This window comes from Cololabis saira, chromosome 6 (genome assembly GCF_033807715.1).
Source record: "Cololabis saira isolate AMF1-May2022 chromosome 6, fColSai1.1, whole genome shotgun sequence".
Lineage (NCBI taxonomy): Eukaryota > Metazoa > Chordata > Actinopteri > Beloniformes > Belonidae > Cololabis > Cololabis saira.
The window spans coordinates 17,134,066-17,155,319 of record NC_084592.1 but is presented as its reverse complement, the minus strand read 5'-3'; the positions used below and the strand labels follow the sequence as shown (position 1 = coordinate 17,155,319).

Genomic DNA, 21,254 nt, shown 5'->3' with positions numbered 1-21,254 from the left:
GGATTGGAGCATGTGTTGCTCTTTTAACTGTAAATACCTTTTAAGAACTGATATTTTCATTACAGATGTGCCAACTAACCTTTCCAAGGGAATTAAAGCAATCTCTTAAACCTTTAGAGATTATAGCATTTGACTCGAGCACTGATAACAAGCCTGAATGAAAAACAAAAGAATTTCAAATTTCAATTTGTCTGACCACAGGACGGTTTTCCAATTTCCCTTAAATGAGCTTTGGCCCTTTGAAGACAGAGGTGCTTGCGGATTATTTTTTACATACATAATTTTAAATTTTATGCAACTTTACTGTTAAAAAAGTTAAAATGATATGTAGCTTTGCTAACTCGAATAATATAATAACAAAGATCAACAGAGGCGAAAGCAACCTGTCGAACAGTACAGTGACTAAAACTTAAAGTGGTCTTCCTGGATGGGAGAGAGCAGGTGTGGCACCCTTTAAGATGAGTCCAAGGGATAATTTACTGGCTTGATATTGCAGTTATGATGTTTTAAAGCTATTTATCAGGAAGTTGATTCATGTGGTTGCTGAACAGACTTCACACCAGCCTTGCTTGGTGGTCCTGGAGGAGAAACATGAAGAAGTGTTCACCTACAAAGGAAGGGTAACCAGTTATCCAGCAAATGGCTTCATTTGGCAAGATTAGTTGTTTGATAATTAGTCATTTTTTATTTCCCTGGACGAATTAGCGTTCCATTTTTTTCTTTTTTTAATTAAAGAGGACCTGAAAACCTGACTTCATATCTGCAAATCTGCAAATATGCAGATTTGAAACACTGGAGGTGACTGAACATAATGTTCAAACTTCACTTTGTGACCTCTCCGCCTGACAGAGCTCAAACATCTGCCTCACTTCCATCTCACACGGGGACAGATTTGTTGGTAAAGAAAGATTCACCCAAAATGGTCACTAAGATAACTTGAAACTGACAAGGAAATAACGATTTACTATAAAATTAACTAAAGAAGAAAAAACAGATACTGATTTTGAAATGTAGTTCGAAAAAAATCAATCAGTTAATGGTAATAATTATAATGATAATGATGAATGAAACCGGGCCATACAGGTAAGTGGGAACAGCACCTTTTGAGACAATCGATGCTATGAAGCGATTTCTGAACTGAAAGGTTGCATTAACTCTCAATGAGAATGTAGACGGGTTTGACCCACTTCTCATAATCTAACTGCTTCAGCTGTCTCAGGTTTCAAGGCTTTCTTCTCCAGATTGCATGTTCAGCTATCTCCTCAAATGTTCAAAAAGATTTGGATTGGGACTCTTAAACGACACTTCAGAATAGTCCAAGATTTGGTTCTTGGTCGTTCTTCCTGGTCTTCTTGGCTGGTGTTTTGAGTCATTTACCTGTTGGAAAACTTGTGATGTTCAACTTAGACTAAGCTTTCTGATAAGCAGCACATTTGTCTCCAGAATGTCTCAATAGCCTTGAGATTTAATGGCACCTGCACAGATTCAAGACGCCCTGTACCAGAACATAACCGAGCCTCCTCCATGTTTCACCCCAGCTACAGTTCTCCGTCCTTTGAGCGATTCATTTTGGCGTCTGTAAACATACCGCTGATGAGACTTGACAAAAAATCTCCAGTTTTGTCTCATATGTCCAAAGGACATCCTCCCAGAAGCAATGTCGTTTGTCAACATGCATTTTTAAAATGTCCAGCCTGGCTTTTATATGATTTGCGGTAGAATCCTCCTCGTTCAACCTCTTTGATTTGGAGAGTGATGGATGGTGGTATCTGACGCTGACGCCTGACCTTGGAGTTCACCTTGAATCTCTTTGGAGGCTGTTCTGGCCTCTTTGCTTCTCATTCATATTATCCATCTCTTCAATTTCTCATCAATTTTCCTCTTTTGTCCACATCCAGGGAGGTTGCTCCAGTCCGGTGGACCCTACACTTCTGAATGACATTGGTAAAGTAGTTACAGAAACATGAGGCTGCTTGGAGATGGTTTCATAGTCTTTACCTTTGACGTGTTTGTTTATTTTATCTTCTAAAGCAACTCTCCAATTTGCTTTCTCTTTCAACTATTCAACCTGAATGCAAGATCCTAATCATAGGACATACTTTTAGGTTAACAAACAAACAAATTATTTAAAATCTCTTCTTGGGGTATCAACTAATTTAGTTTTATTATTGAACCACAATTCAAAAGCAATGTCTGATTTTCATTAGTAGATTTTGAGTAAATCATTTATTACTTTAGTCAGTTTTGTTACTTCAGTGATCATTGTGGGTTTGTAAATGGCTCAATGTGAGGGCGAAACTTACGTCACCACGGTCTATGCCATAACTGTTCAGGTGCAGCAAGAGCACAAACATCAAAAGCATAAAAAGCAGCTCCAATTTCAGACCAGATCATTGCTTCAGCTTTGCCTTTCTCTGCCGTTAGAGCCGAATCAAGGCCGGAGTCTGGCGCTGCCAGGACCTGGCATGCTTCAGAGGCATCTGAAGCAGATGAGCACGGATCAATGTGTTGCTCCAGAACTTTCAGTCCCTCAACTCATATCAAAATACTGACAGACCATGGAAGGTCAAGCCTCAGCAAAGCCTCATCTCGCAGATGGAAAGGTGCCAGCTGCCAGTGAAACAGCGACCGGCTGCCAAGAAGACCCCCAAGCTTCCGATGTCCTTCAATGGGCAGTTTCTCATTTGTGTGAAGTCACTAGAACGACTGCGCCCTTTGAATTTGACGACAAAGTGCTTTTTAGAAATCCAGCCAAAGAGCATTAACCTTTTTTAATCAGAAAGTCCATAAATAGAATACCTTTACACGTCATCTTTACATGGGACACACCAAAGCATATGTATGATGATGATGTTTCTTTTGTTACTCTGTGAGGATCAAACACTTATGAACATTGTGCATTACTGTACAAGAGCAAATGCATACTTATTTTTAATCTGTCTGGTTATAGAAAAAAAAGAAAGAAAGTATAAAACATAAGAGTCCCTTATCTTTTTACACATCAATAAAATATCAGACCATCACAAGAACGTGGTGGATGAAAAGGTTTAAGAAGCAGCGACAAGGACGTGCTGCGATTTGATTGGGAAAGTCGTCGGACCCGAGTCACCTGTAGCACACGTCGTCATCCAGCTCTACTGAGAGTTTTACAAAGACTCCAAATAAAGGAATATGATATCCTGCAGCATTTCTCTTCTTCCTGGTCTTGGGCTTCCTGGCTGAAGAGCCGCTGCTCAGTAGGGCGACACGTGCATCTGATTTGTCCGGATGTGTCCTTGTCTGAACCATCTCCACCCCACCTTCACATAGAGTGCAAATTCTCCTTATCCCCAACGATTTGGTGTCAAGAGATGAAACTGTGAAAGCAACCCTGACCAAAACAGCAGTTTTTAGTTAAATAAAATGATCAGTTCATACCCCTATAAGTTACTCTGCACCTCCCGGATCGTTATAGGCTTCAACATGAATACCGACACCTCTATCGAAACATTTTTGGGCCTCGTGCGAGATTTCTTTTCTTTTTTTTTCTTTAATGCCATCAGTTCAGGATTTGTGGTCCAGAAGGCAGCACGGGCGCAGTTTTTCTGGTCATCTCGCCTACTCAACCTCACAGCTTGGGGTCATGGCGGTAGCTGCAGCTTCTTATCGCTTGTCCAGAGGGTGTTCACCAGCGTCTCTTCACCAAACATTACTTATTCACCGACAGAAGTAAATTAACCTGAAAGACAGCAGTGAAGAATGATGAGTGTTCATTTAGCCTGACCAGATATACGCGTTGCTTTCTTGAATCTATCAAAGCAGTTTTTTCTTAAAACAATGTTCCTTTAGGCTGCTAATCCCGCTGATCTGTACCTGCTCCATTGATGGACACGCGATGATTTGAAGATCTTCCCCGCTGTATTCCTCCTGAAGCAAGGCATGCAGTCTTTGGAATACCTGCTGGATGTTATTCTGTGGAAAAAGCCATCCTATTACTGTGTGCTGGAAGGAAATTAAACCACATTTCCATCTGGCCTCTGTCCCCCGACTATCTTGTTTCCATGTCAACCACTGAATTTTTGTTTCTCTCTCATTCAGCCTCACCTGGCACCTTGATGAACAGTACACAGGGAGCACAAAGATTTCTCCATTAGAGTTCAACCACGGTGACAAATTACGGTTTAGGGCACAATCTCCATGCCACATTTAGACAAAATAATCAACCTGTCAGTACATTTCAAAAAGAGAAATGTTATCTGCATTTGGCGAAGATTAATTGACAGGCTTTTTACGACTGAATTAAATCTCTATAACAGAAAAGATTGAATGCTTCATAAATGGGTCCTGACATTGTAATCGGCTTGTTTACATGGAAGCACTATAATGGAACAGGAATATCAATATCTACAACAAAAGACACAACATGAAATATAGCTCTTCAGTTGTATATGGCATGAACAATTGACATTGACAGGCGCAATCAGATAAGTCTTTGGAAGGAAAACAACAAAATTATAGAGTATAAAAGGATTTTAGGATTTGTTCTAGCTTTAACAATGACTTGGTAAGAATTGGAGTCACGCAGGAGTTGCTACGGCGTAGTTTAAACTGCACCCACCCGGACAGGCTTGAAAAGGATGAACTCTGTGTCTCTGTTGGCCAAGTACAAGGACATGCTCTGTAAAGTGCTTGGCAGCTTGCTCTTCATCACCCGGTAGGTAGCCATCACTATATCGTTGATCTTTGCTGAAAATAGGAGAGGAAAAAAAGTGTGCTTACTGAAAAGAAAACGAAAAAAAAAGGACAAAAACCCTGTGGCAGTTGGTATGCAGGTTCTGATGTGTAGCTGTACGATGCTTGTGGCGTTTCATGACACAAATCTCACCTGGCTGCGCCCAAGGCTGCTGAGACAGGCTGTACGTCGGGCCGCCTTGGATTGCCATCGTCTTTAGGGCTGCGACCTGCGTGCAGCCAAAACAAAAACCTTAGAACTTGACCGACAAATTTGTTGTTTTTTTTGTTAGTTTTTTTTCATTGTGAACTTTGAAAAAAAATGTAAATATTGATTTTTTTTTTTAAATAAAAAATTCCCCCCACTTGTCATTTTGGTTATAAAACCATCAGTTATCAGTGAACAAGTAAACTATTCTTTATAAAAGGATTTCAAAAGCTGGGAGAAAAAAAAAAAAGGAAAAAAAGGGAAGGTCGGGAAGAGCCGTCTCTGCCTGAGGCAAAGTCTGCCTTTGCTCGAACGGTTACCTTGGTGAGAAACTCCTCAAGGTTCCCCACGAAGATCTGAGTCTGCTGTTGGATAAACTGCTCACAGCTGAACTTCAGGTGCCGGTCCACGTCCTTCTTTGAGTCGATGTAGTGCTCCTTTATCTCCGGTGTTCCCTGAGGGGTCGCAGAAAGGAAGACTAACACCATCAAGTCCTGCCTCCTTTAGGCGAGGAGCTATCAAAGTACATTAAGTGAGCAATATGTGTAGCATAATAGGTGAAAGACAGGAAAAAATAAATAAAAAATACTCTACCTCCAACAGGAATTCAAGTATGGCATTGTGACTATTGAGTCGGAAGAATTTGGGAACAGCCTTAGGGTGCAGGATTTTGAAGGCGGCATCTTAACACAAAGCGGAGAGATTAAATCTGGGCTGGTGTAGAATAACAGTGCCCTCTAGTGCTGCACATTTAACATGTTATTGAATGAGATGAGGCAGATAGACGGAGACTATCTGCCCTGTGAGCCAATGGTTAATGTACATTATGGTGTTGGATTACAATTTCCACATTAATTGTTGCCACCGGTGCATGTGATAGGCACAAGTTGCTTAATGAGCATGAAAATGTAATGACTGGCTTTATGAAGCCGAACACCAATGTTCCCTCCGCCTATAATTATCTTACCTCGTGTTTTTTTCAGGTCCAGTGAGATTTCCTTGATGGCAAAATCAGTGTGAAATGGGGCAATCTGTTCACGCATTATCAGCAGGTGCTTGATCAGGAAAAGTTGCCCATCTACTTGTGTCTGCAGAAAGTGGAAGCACACCGTTACATCCGCTGCCAGCACAAGAAGGCTATCTGCTGACTATCCAAACTACAGAGAACATAAAAAGCACAGGCTCAGTGACAACAAGGGAATGTGCCTAATTAATAACTGCTGATTAACCGTAGCCGGAAAGGGAATATTACTGTGACAAACAAGGCGGCTGAAACTATTTATTTCTCAGCTGGCAACTAAAAAAAAAAAAAAAAAAATTGGAAAGTGACATCGTCAACATAGAATACATCCCCTGAGATTAAAGCTGCTGCTCTAATTTAAGGTGTTAGCCTGAAATGTGACTTAACACTGGATACTGACAGTAAATTTGAGGGTGAGAAAAGCAAATGTGAGGACCATTATCCTGCTGCAGAAGCCCACCACTTCTCATCTTCAGTTTTAACAAACCCTAACAGACACCAACCCAACAGAATTTGGTTAATCCCCCCCTGTGATCAGGTGGAAATGTTCATTTCTGGACTCGTTTTTTTTCTGCTCACTATAGCCTAAAAGTTATCTTTTATGTCACAGTAACTAGATAAAATCCAACATCTGATGCCTCATTTTCATGGTTAAAGGAAAAGGCTTCGTCTGAGGACTCTTCCAAGTGGGTATTAGTGCAGATGTCGCTGCATTAGGAGGCACGTAACTATCTTATAGCTTACAGCATCTTTGTGGGAATAAGTTATTTCAATTTCCACAGTACTCGTCAATGTGCTTCAAGGAGCCCAGGGATGTTGATTGCTGGGACAAATTTAGAGGAGTAAGTGCGTTTACACGGCAGAAGTATCTCTGAATAGCCTCTTTCTATAACTGAACAAGTCATAGCATCGTGAAGGAGATTCTGACACGTAGGGATCTTTTCTTTTTTCACCGGCTGTTCACAATAAGAGAACTTAGGACCAGTGGTGTCCAAACCACAGCATGCCACTGTACAAAGAAACAGGCGCTTTTACCATAACAACATAGTGAAATACAAAAAAAACTTATGTTATGCTCAAGCATAGATGCCAACCTTATTTTTAAGGATGATATCAGAGGCTTTAAGCAGCGACTGGATGCAAGCCGATAAGGCTTCTTGAGATAAACCCTGGAATACCGCTCTCTGGGAAAAGATCAAAAGGTATTGTAAGATAACATAAATGATTATCAATAAACACTACATCGCCTTCAAATTGAGCACTCACATCTATGCATCTGTAAAGCTTGGACAGACAAACCAGCGTTCGCCTGACAGTCGGGTACCACATGCCGTGCAGATCCGCGGGAGAGACAGATGTGTTGAGACGAGATGCCTCTACGCTGGCTGCACTCAGAGCGTAAACGAAGAAAAAGCATGAGACGTATTAAAGCAATCAATGCTGGAATAAAGGACAATCACCATCTGGAGACACATACCGACACTGCTGTTTCTTCTACCGTCAGCATCTTCAAGCTGTACATCAGAAAACGTGGATTCTTGTGACATCTGCTTCATCTGCTCTTCTTTCAAGCTCTGGGCAATTTTCTAGTGATAAAAAGAACAAACTTGGTCGAAAGAACATAAATGTGTATAACATATAAACGGTCTGTAAAGCCATATACCGGGTTTTTTTAAAGGTCAGATAAAAAATTAAAATGCATCTGTGTGCAGACATAGTCAGATATCTGAGGGAAGATGAAGAACATGGTCGATAGAGCCTAGAAAATAGCAGATAAGAGAAAACCAACTTCGCATATTGTGGAGAGACAAGACCCAGGGCCTCCCAAGGCCTTAAATTTTACATAATATGCATAATTTCTAATGCTTGAAGCATTACATCTTGTAAAGGAGATATAAAGCGTTAGAAGCTGCAAGACTCTTTTTTGAGCTACAAAAGGCATCGACAGGTCTTTGAATGCATAAAATAAAATAAAGTATGCTAAAGAAATAAGAGGCAAAAGAGAATAAATAAAAGGTAGATAAATATCTTAAGACTCCCAGAGAATGTGTCTGCATCATCAGGGTAGTTTGAAGAAAAACACTTTATATGCAAACAAAATAAACATATGCTTGTTTATATTTACATAAATAGGACATTAAAATGTGTCGCAGCCCAACTTGGATCCAATTTCTCATTAACTCATGGAACGATCCTGCATGTAACACAACAATTATGCCATAAGCTGCAATGCAAGACATATTTCTCAACACACAAGCCTTACCTCCATCATCTCCAGTTTTTCAGGATATGCCAGATCCCCTGGAGCTGGGTTGTAACCTATGATATCAGTCTGTATGTAAATGTGAGTCCTGTAGACCAGCCTCTCCTGAACATCCTCCAGCATTTGCTTCACCACAGCATCAAAGGCTCCCAGCTGTGCAGCTACATAAAAGCACAAGGAGGCCAGTTCACAATTCAGCCAAAATCAAAAATCACAACAACCCTCCGTTTTTACTTTCATGTTAATAGATTAGGCACATAAATGTCCTCCGGGTTCTGAAACAGAGATACAGAACGGGAGATTGGATGACTTGGTACAAAGACTTTGCACGATATGTCAAACCATCAGAAAAACCTCAACAGCAGCTGTAATCGCTATGTATGTATACAAATAAATAAATATATATATATATATATATATATATATATATATATATATATATACACACAGCAGCTAGGATTCTACATTTATAGGAATATCTGTGTGTCTGAAAGAATTTACATAGAGAGTCATCTACATGTAATAATAGCTACATATTCATGTTATATTCATGTGGTTGCCCATATTGTCCTAACCATATAAATATAACATTATACAAATTAGTTTCCAGCAAGTGTTTGGTGATACGGGTTTGCTGTATGAGAACTCTTCCCTGAGCACTTAATATGATTTCTGAATAAAAATCAAATTACAACTTTATTAAAACTCAAGCAGTTTTAACAATTTAACACAATAAATGGTCTGCCTGTTTATACAAGCTACTGAAGGTAACTGCTTCTTTGAGCACGTGCAGAGCTCATAAACTGCAGTGACTTTTGGTGAAACTGTTGGAATACAGAACACAGTTTAAAATTTAGAAAAGAGGTGTTGACATTGTATGATTGTAATGCTGTTAATATTACGAACAATTATCACCTTTTACATTGTTCATTGCTACTACGCGATTCAAAAATCGCACACCAATTCAACCATTTCCAGCTGTTTATTGGCGGCTTAACTCCAAAGTGTAGCTATTTTATTTGGGAGATGCATTCCAGTCTGTTAGGGAAGGTAAAGTGAAGGCAATCTCACAATCCAGCATAAACCGTCTTTAATGTCAGTCGATCTCTAGCAACAAAGCCTCTTTAGGCCACATAATGAGTCGCCGTGAATAGAAAACAAATGCAAGTACGATGCAGGGAATTATTACTGGATGTTTTACTTGTCCTGGAAGAGAGTCATATTAAGTGTTAAAGCTTTACACTACTGATCACTGAGGAACAACAAATGTAGCATGATAATGACAACAAATGCACCGTGATGTGAAGTTGGGGGGAGATAAAGGTGAACAACCTGAATAAATCTGGTCTCATCTGGGTCTATGATGTCACAGTACCCGGCAAATGTTAATCACACCCTGAATTATGTTTTTCGAGACTTGACTTGCTCCAAACAGTGACATTATTCAAGTGATAGAGTTTTTTACATGGTAATTACTCCAGACACAAATATTTCCACTCACACTTATAATTGGCCGGTTTCTCTGCATTAAATTGGCATCTAAGTCACAAAAATACATTGTGTCAATATTGAACACATTGAATGTTCACAGTGCTGGGTGGACAAAGTAAGTGAACTTAGAAAATGTAATTCCAGTCCATTTATGAAATCAATTTAGACATGTCACTTAGAGCAACTTTGATTCATAAACGGTATCTCAAACATCTTAGATTTACTGTTCATAAGAAGCATCTTCTGGTGTGAACCCTGTATTCAGATATATGATCAAGAGTAGCTGGTCTGCAAAAAAAATGAAAAGGGATACAAAATATCCACAAATTATTTAGCTAGAGTCGTACAAATCTATAAATAGAGAGTTTAGTCCTGAGGTTACGCTTCCTGGACATGGGCACCACCAACCCAACATCCAAAGCACAACGCAGAATCATCAATGAAATAATGAACAACCCTTAGAACAACTAAGAGCTGGAAGACATGACTAGAACTAGCCAAGCATCCTTGTCCAAGAGTATCCCAAACATAAATGATTGAACAGGCAGCATGTTCATGGCAGAAGACAGAGCAAGCGGCCAAATGCCAAAATATAGCACTGTGATCATTCCCAACACTGCTTGGAAAATTTTTTGTGGGCTACTTATACAAAACTTTAACTGTGAAGAATACTCAGTGCCACTGCATGTATAGATGCAGTCTGGTGAATGACTTGGACCGATAAAACAAAAGAATACTCATTATTTAATGAATACAGACCTACTTTATATGCTGCAAATAAAAAAGGCACAGCCTCCAAACATCAAAGCATCAATCCAATGGTGAAGTACGGATGTACTTCACCATGATTTAGTATTGTTACATCGCCCAGATGAGCTGGACGAAGTGGCAGGAGAGAGGGAAGTCTGGGCTTCCCTGCTTAGGCTACTTTCCTCGTGACCCAACCTCGGATGAGCGGTAGAAGATGGATGGCGGAAGGACAGATGGAGCAGGACAAACTAAGCATTAAAATAAATGCATCAGATCATGGGTTCATTAAAGAAAATAAGCCTCTTGAAGTGGCCTCGTCAGAGATGTTGAAGCTGTGGAACGACTTCCAGAGCATGAATCACACCAGACATCCTCTAGATGTGTTTGCGTTGTTGAAGTAGTAGTAGTTAAGAAGTTTTTCTCCAGTTAGGATTTATTTTTCTATTTAGACAGTGTTTTAGGTTCTATAAGATGTTGTGTGTTGTGTTTTTTTTTTTTTAACATACCTTCTTAAATAATTCCTTTCTGTTTTCAACTATTGTTATATTCAGACTTAATCAAGGATGACTGAACTGGACCAGACCAGAATATGAGAGTGAAAGACAGATTGTGGTGAGTTGAAGGACAAACCAGTAATCAGACAAATACGTTTTTAGTTTGTTTTTTCCTTTTTCCCCACAGCAGATACTGCATAAGACATTAAGGGCAATCCTCCAACCCCACATTGGCAGATCTTACGTGAAGCTCAACTGAACCAAGAGATTCTGAATGTATATACGAAATGATCTGAAAGGAATATTGTTTCAACAAAACTATATGTGTTTATAGGAAAATTCCACTATATATGTCTCTTAACTATTAAAGTCTACATTTCAACCACTCTTGATTGTGTCAGTGTGGTGATGTACATTTACAAAAATCACAAAAAACATAACAATTATAAAAGTTACTTAGAAACATATGGAGCCAAATCAAGGCCAAAACTTTTGGCCTTGATTTGGCTCCATAGAAACATAGCCTTCCAGCAGCTCACTGTCAGAGACAGAGGATTATGTAACTCTCTTCAACAACTGTTGATTACCTCAATGTCATGCAAAAGTGCTTAATTACAAAAAGTGAATTGTTTTTTTTTTGTTGTTTTTTTTTTTAATTAAAAAAGAAAACTAAAGAATTCTGAATGGTAATAGGTGTTTTTTTTTCTCCACAAACCAAATCTTCCCCTGGAGTTGCTGGAACATTTATTTGAGTACCTTTATTGTTATCCCCTTATGGTGTGTTTTAAAAGAAAATGTTTGATTCCCTTTTGCAGATCAACAACAAACTTAAAGGAGCTTGAGGCTCCTTTTAAGAAATGAGACTCTCTAGCGCCACCCTTCACCACGACGGCCGTCGGAGGTACAGCAGCCAACAGTGAAGCCGGCACGGGAGAACGGGGAGAACGCGCATGCAGCGTCATGTGACGTCACATCCGCAGGACAGCGTGGGAAATTCCGGCCCGGAATTGTAGCACATTTTGCAGCACACAGCCTGTTCAAGGCAACAGAGAGATTCGCTAGAGGGCTCATTCTTTTGGGTTTGGAACGCTTCATCTGACATTATTACTAGAAAACTTAAAACGTATACACATTTTTTTCATAAATCCTGCCTCAATCCGGCCTCAAGCTCCTTTAAACGGTATAGGAAGTCATTCACACGGCTGCATCAAGCAGCAACAGTTCTGGCACAGCTGCACGCTGTCATCTCCGCTCTAACCAGCAGACAGACTTGGCAGTAAGAGAAGCTCTGTGAGTGGGAGGAGCTTTGGCCTACCGTTGTTTTGGACGTGGTCTTCGAGCATCTCGTTCTTAAGGATGCTGCAGAGCTCAGACAGGGTTTCCAGGTGGATGATGTGGATAATGAGCGGCCGGAGGACATCATACAGTGACAAACACAACTTCTCCAGCAGCTCGCTGCCAAGAGATGAAAGATTACTTAACCAGTTCGTACTAATTCTTTGAGAACAAGCTTCCACTTTTCAATTAAAGAAATAAAAATGAAAGGGAACCAAAAAAATGCTCTTCAATTGTAAAAGCGAATTCTTTATCCCTGTTGTGTCGAACAGTATTTAAAACACACTAGAACTAAATATGATTAACAACTACAAGCAGCTGTCATACGTCATAAAAACATCCTGCTTTAAACAAACAGACAGTCCCCGCCTATTTGCAAACAGACAGGGCTGCCACTGTGTTAAGTAATCATGCCACCAACAAGGTGAGTGCTGCTTACTCAAGTTTTAGTGTAGGTTTAGAGAAGAACTCGTTGTATAGCTGGTGTTCATCCTGACACACGTGAACCATAAAGGCACAGCCGCTGCGTACCTGCACACACAAACATGATGATGAGGGTCTGCAAAATATATCAAAACTGACACAAATATACAATATTTGACCATTAATATGTGTGCCAACCTTTAGATAGACACATTTTCAAACACATAAGTGTGTAATAATTCAGTTTTATGGATGAAGAATGACTGAGGGTATTGGCACGGCAATTCACTTGAGAACAAAACAGGACAAATCTCTCAGCAGCTGCTCTACATAATTTAAAGTCATGTTCATTTATCATGTGGGCAGCATTGTGTCTCTGCTAAAAATATGTCTTAGTGTCTGTGCTATCCATTCTACTAAAACATAAAAGTCACCAGCCTATATCTAGGATACATTTGCAGGCTTGGACCCGCCGGGCCTCACCAGAGCGCAGTGGTCTTTGCTGTTTTGGCTGGTCAAGTCAGTGATGGTGGATGTGATGCAGGGCCTGAGCAGCTGCTCTCTCTGGTCAAGATAGCACTGATGGATTTCATCAAGGAGCTGATTGTATCTGCTCACATCAGCACACAGATTAGGTGATTTAAGACCATGTACAAGTATATTTATAACAGGGAGGCAGGAAAAGCTCTGGTACTCACTCTGGAATCTTCTCAGCTCGCTGCTCTATCTGCTCAATCAGTGACTGCAGGAGAGACATGAACAAAATTTATTTTTACCACAGTAAGTTATCCATAGAGTAAATTGTAACATAATTCTAGTTGGTCATGAATAAACGTACTCACCCTGACTTTAGGTGCAGCCGCTCTAAACTTAACGTAGTAAAGTGTAAAAGCATTGTCCATGTTAGTCAAGCCCATTGGATCCTGGGAAAGACAATGAGAAATACATAAGGCACTGATACTTAACTACACACAAACAATTACAATTTAGAGTGATTTATTTTCAGAAAACGTGACTGAATAAAACACTTGACCATGTTTTCATTGATAAAAGCACATGGTTGGGTTAAAGTGGACGTTTTTTTCGCTTGAAACTAGCAATTATCATCTAGTTTTATCACACCAGGCTGCCCTCTTTGGTCATCAAGGATATTGAACTACTGAACCACAGAAGACCACAGGTGACAAAGCAGCACTTGCTCCAGTGGGCTTTTCACACATTATGCTCCATTATTCCAACACCCCAGAGTGGTATTTGGGGAGTATTTAGTCCTTTTCGATTTTCAGTCTTAGTTACTAGATGTATAACCTAAATACTTAATTCAATCGTATTATTATAACTATTATTATGGTATTGTGAATAAATTCAAACTTCAATAATGTAAATTACTACAGCATGGTTATTGAATAATATATTAAATTCAACTCCACTTTTATCTTTTGTACATTGCTGATTCAATGTATCTTTTGGCAAATGCATTTAGTGAGCAAATGTTGTTGGAGTGGAGACAATCACATGTCAATAAGAATCCCTGACACAGATGTATGTAATACGACTCCAGTGTCGACCAGATAATCACTGAAACATGCCGCTATGTTTATCAAATCTTCTGGTTATCACCAGTTGCAGTACATCCTGACTGCCCCAATTCACAGTGACCTTAAATGAACCTTCAAAACCAGCAGCGTGATTTCAGTTAAGCTGGTAAATACTATCCACACAGATATTTTGTTTGTAGAGGGGGAAAAAGGGATGGAATAAAGGGAGGAGGGCAGCAAATTCAAAAGATTCTGGCACTTTTTTAAAGCCTTTTCCAGATTTAAGTGATCCAGCATGCACTGGCACGAGACATTCTTCCAGTTTCTGGAAAGCACTGGAAAATATCTCTTCAACATTTTAAATTCTTGTGGATTTATGAGCTTAATGGGCTTTTTTTTGTTTTTTTAATGTGAACCTATGAGTCTGAAATAAAGTTTATCTGTCCACATCAAAGTCTTATCACATTTTATGTGTAGTAAAACTGGTATAATATAGTATGACACGTTTATCCATAGAACTCACTGTTGAGTTTTGTGGAAACGTGTCATACTACACTACTGCATCCCCATTTACACTTTTTAACTTTGTCGGAGGAGAAGATGTGGTGTTTTCTTACCCTTTTTGTTAATTGGCTGGTGAGATGCTGCATAGTGTTTACGATGTGGACCTTCATGAAGTGCATAGCTTTAGAGAGGCATTGCTTGAACTTGGCCATATAAACGGGATAGTCCTTAAAATTGGGCTGTAATGAAAAATAATTAGACAGTTTTAGACATTTTTTATATATACCAGGCATCAGAGTGCACTGATTAAAAAGTATTATACAGCAATTCAGCTGTTACTACAAAACTCCATCACACTGGATATAAAATACATTTAAGATTTTCAAAAAAAAACTTCAACCTACAAACATATTTGTTCCTTTTACATAAATCAGTGTATTGTTTTTATTGTTTGTTATTTTTTAGCATAAGGTACTTACATGCAAGGAAACATATTCGATGCAGTCATCCAATTTGGATAACATCGGTATAAAGCCTTCGCTATTTACAGATAACGTTGGGGAGTTCAGTTTCTGCAAACAAACAAAAAAAAAATTAAGTTGAAATCAGTTACACTTCAAGACAACAATGTAAAAACTGCTTTGTTTATACTTTCAAGTTAAATCTGTGATGTTTCTGCAGATTTCTACGACTGCTTAAAAATTCAAATGAAAAATATGATGCAAACGTAAACAGCATCCAAAGCAGCTAATCTTAAATAACAATTAAAATTATATGTTATTGATTAACTGATAAAAAAAGTGAATGTTTTAAGTAGTCAAATGTTACAAGAAAGGAACTCAGCCTACCGTGTTTATGTTTTCTAACTCATTAAAATATGACAGTTTCTGCTGAATGCTTTCTGCCAAATCAACAAGCTCCGACTGCAAAGAAAGAAAACAGCAGATCAAAGTTAAAACCATAAGACAAGATAGTGCATCAGGCTTGTTGTGTAAAATCTTTGCAAGAATTGGTACCTTGAGAGGAAAATAAAATGGAAATCAAATCAAAATCTGTGTCATTGACGTTTTATAATCTATTTCTATCAATCCACAAAACACATTTGAGTCGTTATTTGTCTTTTTCTTTTTTTGTTTTAAACACACGTTAGCTGAGTTTAACCATATAGACATTATCCCTTTTATTAATTTATTATTATTTTTAATTAGAAGTATCTCATAACCATCTTTGTTCTTGTAGTGTGTTATGTTGGTCTGCCCCCCCCTCCTTTTCTTTTCTGTGCATGTTTTCAGGCCAGAGCTTCAGGAGCCGCATGCTGACCTGCAGTCCCCCCCTCTGATCATCCCACTGCTTGCTTCCACCTGTCTGTATGTATGTCTGCTGACATCCTGGCCTGCTGTCCAATCCTCTGACCACCTCAGTGTCTGCTGTCAAATCTGTTTACTTGTAGTGCACCAGTTAGTCATTATGCCTGTGTCTCTCCTCTCTCTGTTTTTCTATGTCTCTGTCTGTTCTCTATTTTCCTTATCTGCCCAGCTGGCCTCCAGCAGGAGGGTCCCCCCTTGTGAGCCAGGTCCTGCTCAAGGTTTCTTCCCTCTTAGAGTGGAGTTTTTTTCTTGTCACTGTTTGGTTTAAGGCTTTTCTCCCAGTGGGGGAGTTTTTACCTGCCATTGTTTATGTTTATGTAATAATTTCTCAGGGGTTATGTTCTGGGTCTGTGGCTGCTTGAGACAACGTCTGTTGTAATAGACGCTAGATAACTAAAATTGAATTGAAAAAAATGCATCAGATAACTTATAACTGAAAAATATAAAGGTCTGCTCCCGATGTTGTTTAAAAAGAGAATAAAGCTTCACAGACGACAGCACTATGTGCAGCTTACCTGTTCTTTTAGGAGCTGTTCACAGGCCTCATGTAGAGCTCCAGTCTTATTGGACACAAATAGGTATTGTTTTTGAAGGGAGTCCAGGTGCTCGAGAGCAGTACTGACATCTTTCAAAATAGCATCACAATGTTCCTGGTAGCAGTTTAGATCATCTCTTGTTCTCCTAAAGGAATCACACACATGCGTTTATTTTCTCCCAAGACAAGAACAGGTGTATGATTGCACTTTATAACATGTTGCATTTCACTTCATTTTGCTTTTATATTCCATTATTATCAAATGTAAAATAATTGCAGTAGCATCTCTATTTGGAGTGCGATCGGACTGAACGTTTAAACCACATAAAAACGTGTCAAAAATGTTATTGTGCAGTTTCTGTGAATCCAAATGTCCAGACTAATTTGCCTGATTTTCTTAAATTCATTCATCTGAAAATGTGAACACATTTTGCAAGTAGTTCAACCTGTTTGAGTCATGACCCACTACAGCAACGACATGCATGGCCTCCATAATAAGGACTTAATCTATATACACTTCACTGTGACAGATAACATTTATTTTAAGACATCTATCATATTTACAAGCAATATGGAGTATAAACCATTCAAGTTATCTCCACTGCGATCTTACCATCCACAGAAATTAGCTCCATGTTGATGACAATCACTAATTTCAGTGTCAAACCCATCAAGTGTGTGCAAAAGCCTTATACTGTAAAGAACAAGCAGTAATGCCCACAGCATAACAATTGTATTTTTGGATAAAGCATTTAAAGTTTTATGCACCTGTACTTTGCGTTCTCATCCTGGTCCATGTTTGCCTGCAACTTGGCAAACCAGGCAAAAAACTGCAACAAAAGAAAACAAACAAAAACGTAGCACCCTTTTACAACCGTGCATGTCATCATGGTGTAACAAGTTTAACCGGCTGCATGGTGTCTGACATTCACCTGCTGAGCAGTTTCTATCCTGTCATTCTCCATGTCCAGCATCTGGAAACCCTTGAGAAGGACGTCCTCCGTGGAAGCGGGCACGGTGGCCGTGAACGGGGACTGCAAGGACCGAGACGACAGGCTGCACAAGTCCTCGATGGGCAGCTGCAAAACAAAACACGACACCTTGATCCAAAGCCTGCAGCTGGAGCCAACTAGCAGTGCAGCTTCAGGTGCAGGAGCACAAATCTAAGCAGACTTGGCAGAGAGTAGCAGACTAGCAGGGAGTCAACATGCATTTTCTTTAAATGTAAAAGAGGAGGTGAAAGACCTTCATGGAGGTGGGGTTTTTTTTTTAGATACAGTTTAGAAAGTAGGTTTATTTATTTATTCTTTATTTCATTCATTGATAAAATAAAACAACAAACAATTTAATATAAACACAAATATTCCTAAATTGTGAATGAAAGAGAGCAGAAAGAAGAAGAATCTTATTTAATCTGCCCCTTTTTCCAAGAAATCAACTTACAAAGAACGTAAATTAAAAAACAACAACAAAGTAAATAATAAACTAAAATAAAATAGCCGCCGGCCAACACAGGCAGTCACACTCCTTTTTAGTTCCCAAGTTACATTTCAGTTAATACCATTCAACAACAATAAAACAATGTTTATACCTTTCATGACAATGGGTATGTCAATCAAACGTAACTAACATATTTCATTATATTTCCTTTACATACTGGCTTTAATTGTTCTTTTGAATGTAATGTTTGATTTGGATTCTTTGTTTTCTTTATTCAGATTGTTTATTCAGACATCAATTTAGTCCTGAATCTTGGTTTTTTAAAGATCTCTGTTCCTTTTAAGTTATACTTGCTTTCTCTTTTTCAAATCTTTTCTGAATGTTGATTGGTAAAGTTTTCTTATGAGCTTTAAACATAATTTGCTGCTGCGCAAATTCAGCATGTGCTCGTGGATATTAAAATGTATTTGTTTAAAACATATTGTACATCCCTATACACTGGCCACTTGTGGTGTCACAACAAGAAAAGCAGCATGCAGAGGCTAAACTGTGGCTTATAATGACTGCATGAGGCTGTAGTGCCAGTCATCTGTTCGTTAGTGTTGGAGTACCAACCTGTGCTGCTGTGCTACAGAATTTGATGTAGAAATTTATATGTAGAGTATCTAACTCTTTAAATAGCATTATCACCTGCTCAATGAATCCTGCACTCAGCTCAGTCAGGTTCACATCTACGTTGTGGAACCACTGGCGTTCATGTCTATACACTTGCGCCTGACACTGTTTTCTTTTTGTGTCACTGTTGTTTTTAAGTCTTCTGTATTGTGGTTTTTGTTGTATTTTATATCATAGGTTGTTGTCTTTTATATCGTGTATGTTATATGTATAATTTTTATGGTACAATGAACCTCTTCTCGAGATGTGTCTTTAATAAAGTGTGAATTGAATTGAATTGAAATTGAATTGAATCTTTTTTTAAATCTTTTCTGAATGTTGATTGGTAAAGTTTTCTTATGAGCTTTAAACATAATTTGAAGAATACTATAATCTACTAATTCATGAAATTTCAACAATTGTAACTGAAGGAATAATGGATTTGTTGAATCTCTATATCGTTTTCTACGATTCTTTCTATTCTTTCTATTATTCTTATGGCTTTTGCAAAATGCAAAAATGAAAATTGACTGAATATAAATGTTTTACAGGCATTTCCCCCAAACTCCAACACAGTAGGTCAGATATGGAACAGTCATAGTGTTGTATAAAATGTACAATGCTTTGTTGTCCAATGAATCCTTTACTTTGTGTAACAGAGCAGTAGTTTTTGACAGTTATTTATTGAGGTTAGCCTCGTTAGCCGCCTAGCTGGCTGCAGGGATCTATCTCACCTCGGAGGGAACCGGCAGCGTGTCTGCAGCCGCTCGGACCTCCAGCACCGAGTCCATCTGTTTCTCCGTCAGAGGAGCCGTGGCGTCCGTGCGGCGGTCCCATAGCGACAGCTTCTCGCGGGTGTCCCTGTCCGTCAGGTCCAGCAGAGACTGGTCCGTGTGCGCCATCGCCGCCGTGGACAGACAGCATCGACGTCAGCAGAGCAGCCAGCGGACACTTCCTGTTCCGGGATGGGGGGCGGGGCTTGACGCGCACGCTGGGCCAATCGCAGCGCTGCATTTTACTACGCAGATCAACTTGGGTCAACTCAAAAAAGTATTTATATTTAACAAGAACTGCAAGCACTAATGTATTCAGAGGTGTCAAAAGTATTCACATTCATTACTCAGGTAGAAGTATAGATACTAGAGTTTAAAAATACTCCTGTAGAAGTTGAAGTATCAACTCAAGTTTTTTACTCGAGTAAAAGTATAAAAGTACTGGTTTCAAAACTACTTAAAGTATAAAAGTAAAAGTAATGTAAGGGGGAAAAAAGCCATTAAGGACAAAAGCCATTGAAAATGAATGCATCTTAGTATAATGCTAATATATTAAGGAACCATATATGTGTACTATTGAGCATTAACATGTGTTTCAGAGAGCAGGAGATATGAAGACTAGTTGCCTATAAGTATTGTAATGGTGCAAAAAGTCAAACTTCAGAGGCATGTTATCATTTATCCTAACCTTTATTGGAATGTACATCCAAGTTTAGTTGCAGGAATCTGAGGGAACGGATGTAAGAACAAAACTGGACAAGAACATCTGAAACAACCACAACCAAATTCACTCTATCCGGATGGAGCAATTTAACTGGATAGTTTTTTGTTAAAGGCCGAAATGAAATAGAGTAACAAGACTGTTTTTAAAATGTAAGGAGTAAAAAGTACAGATAATTGCGTGAAAATGTAAGGAGTAAAAGCAAAAAGTCGTCTGAAAAATAATTATTCCAGTGAAGTATAGATAACCAAAATTTCTACTTAAGTAAGGTAACGAAGTATTTGTACTTTGTTACTTGACACCTCTGAATGCTGCCACGAGTTCTTTCTGACTACATTTTAGTGGAAATGAATGTGCCCCATTTCTTTATAAGGTTTAAATTGAAATGCACTCAGTTGACAGATCAACTTGGGTCAACACAAAAATGATCAGAGTCATAATCATAATCAGGTTTATTGGTCAAGTCAGGTCAAACAAAACAGGGAATTTGACTCTGGCTATTTTCACTCGCTGTACAGTAAATAGACAAATGACAGTTCTTATTAACATATATACAATTTTTTTTTAAATGAATGGTGCAGGTTAAACTTGGGTCAACTCAAAAAATTATTTATACTTAACTGCAGCAGTTTTCTTTTGGAATACCGTAACTTATATAATAAGATAGATTGGAAAAACACATGGGTCTTGTCAAGAAAATGTATTATTACAAACAAAGTAAGAGAAGTTACTTTTAAAATACTTCATAGATGCTATCCAGTCAAGACCAATCTTGTTAAATATAAGATAAACATTGACACGCTCTGTTCTTTTTGTGGTAATGTGGATGAAACAATATCTCACTTATTCTGGAATTGCACATATACACATATTCTCTGGATTGACTTTAATAATTTTATAAATGCTTAAGTTGATTCTTCCTTTAAGTTGAGCATTCAATATTTGGTGTATCAAAAATGATATGACAAGCCCAGACAAAGTATATTTGATCAACCTTCTCTTAATTACTGCTAAATATCATATTCAC

At 38.7% G+C, this 21,254-nt stretch overlaps 1 protein-coding gene across 1 annotated transcript; it reads right to left on the bottom strand.

Annotated features, from left to right (window-relative positions):
* Window positions 1-2,752: 2,752 nt before the first annotated feature.
* cog3 (component of oligomeric golgi complex 3) lies at window positions 2,753-19,665 on the bottom strand. The gene is made up of 23 exons (XM_061723424.1): window positions 19,468-19,665; window positions 17,572-17,718; window positions 17,408-17,469; window positions 16,620-16,785; window positions 15,586-15,660; window positions 15,217-15,309; window positions 14,851-14,976; window positions 13,538-13,618; window positions 13,394-13,437; window positions 13,179-13,305; window positions 12,712-12,803; window positions 12,253-12,392; window positions 8,203-8,363; window positions 7,417-7,525; window positions 7,206-7,324; window positions 7,034-7,123; window positions 5,886-6,006; window positions 5,513-5,601; window positions 5,239-5,373; window positions 4,865-4,940; window positions 4,598-4,725; window positions 3,853-3,951; window positions 2,753-3,718 (listed from the first exon to the last, which is right to left on the bottom strand). The coding sequence occupies exons 1-23, from the start codon at window positions 19,633-19,635 to the stop codon at window positions 3,689-3,691; spliced, it is 2,478 nt and encodes an 825-aa protein (XP_061579408.1). The 5' UTR covers window positions 19,636-19,665; the 3' UTR covers window positions 2,753-3,688.
* Window positions 19,666-21,254: the final 1,589 nt, after the last annotated feature.

Coding starts and splice junctions, on each gene's coding strand:
- cog3 (XM_061723424.1), bottom strand. CDS start 19,635: ATGGCGCACACGGACCAGTCTCTGCTGGACCTGACGGACAGGGACACC. Junction 13,619..14,850: donor CCAGCCAATTAACAAAAAGG/GTAAGAAAACAC, acceptor TGTCTTTCCCAG/GATCCAATGGGCTTGACTAA. Junction 13,438..13,537: donor CGGCTGCACCTAAAGTCAGG/GTGAGTACGTTT, acceptor TCTCTCCTGCAG/TCACTGATTGAGCAGATAGA.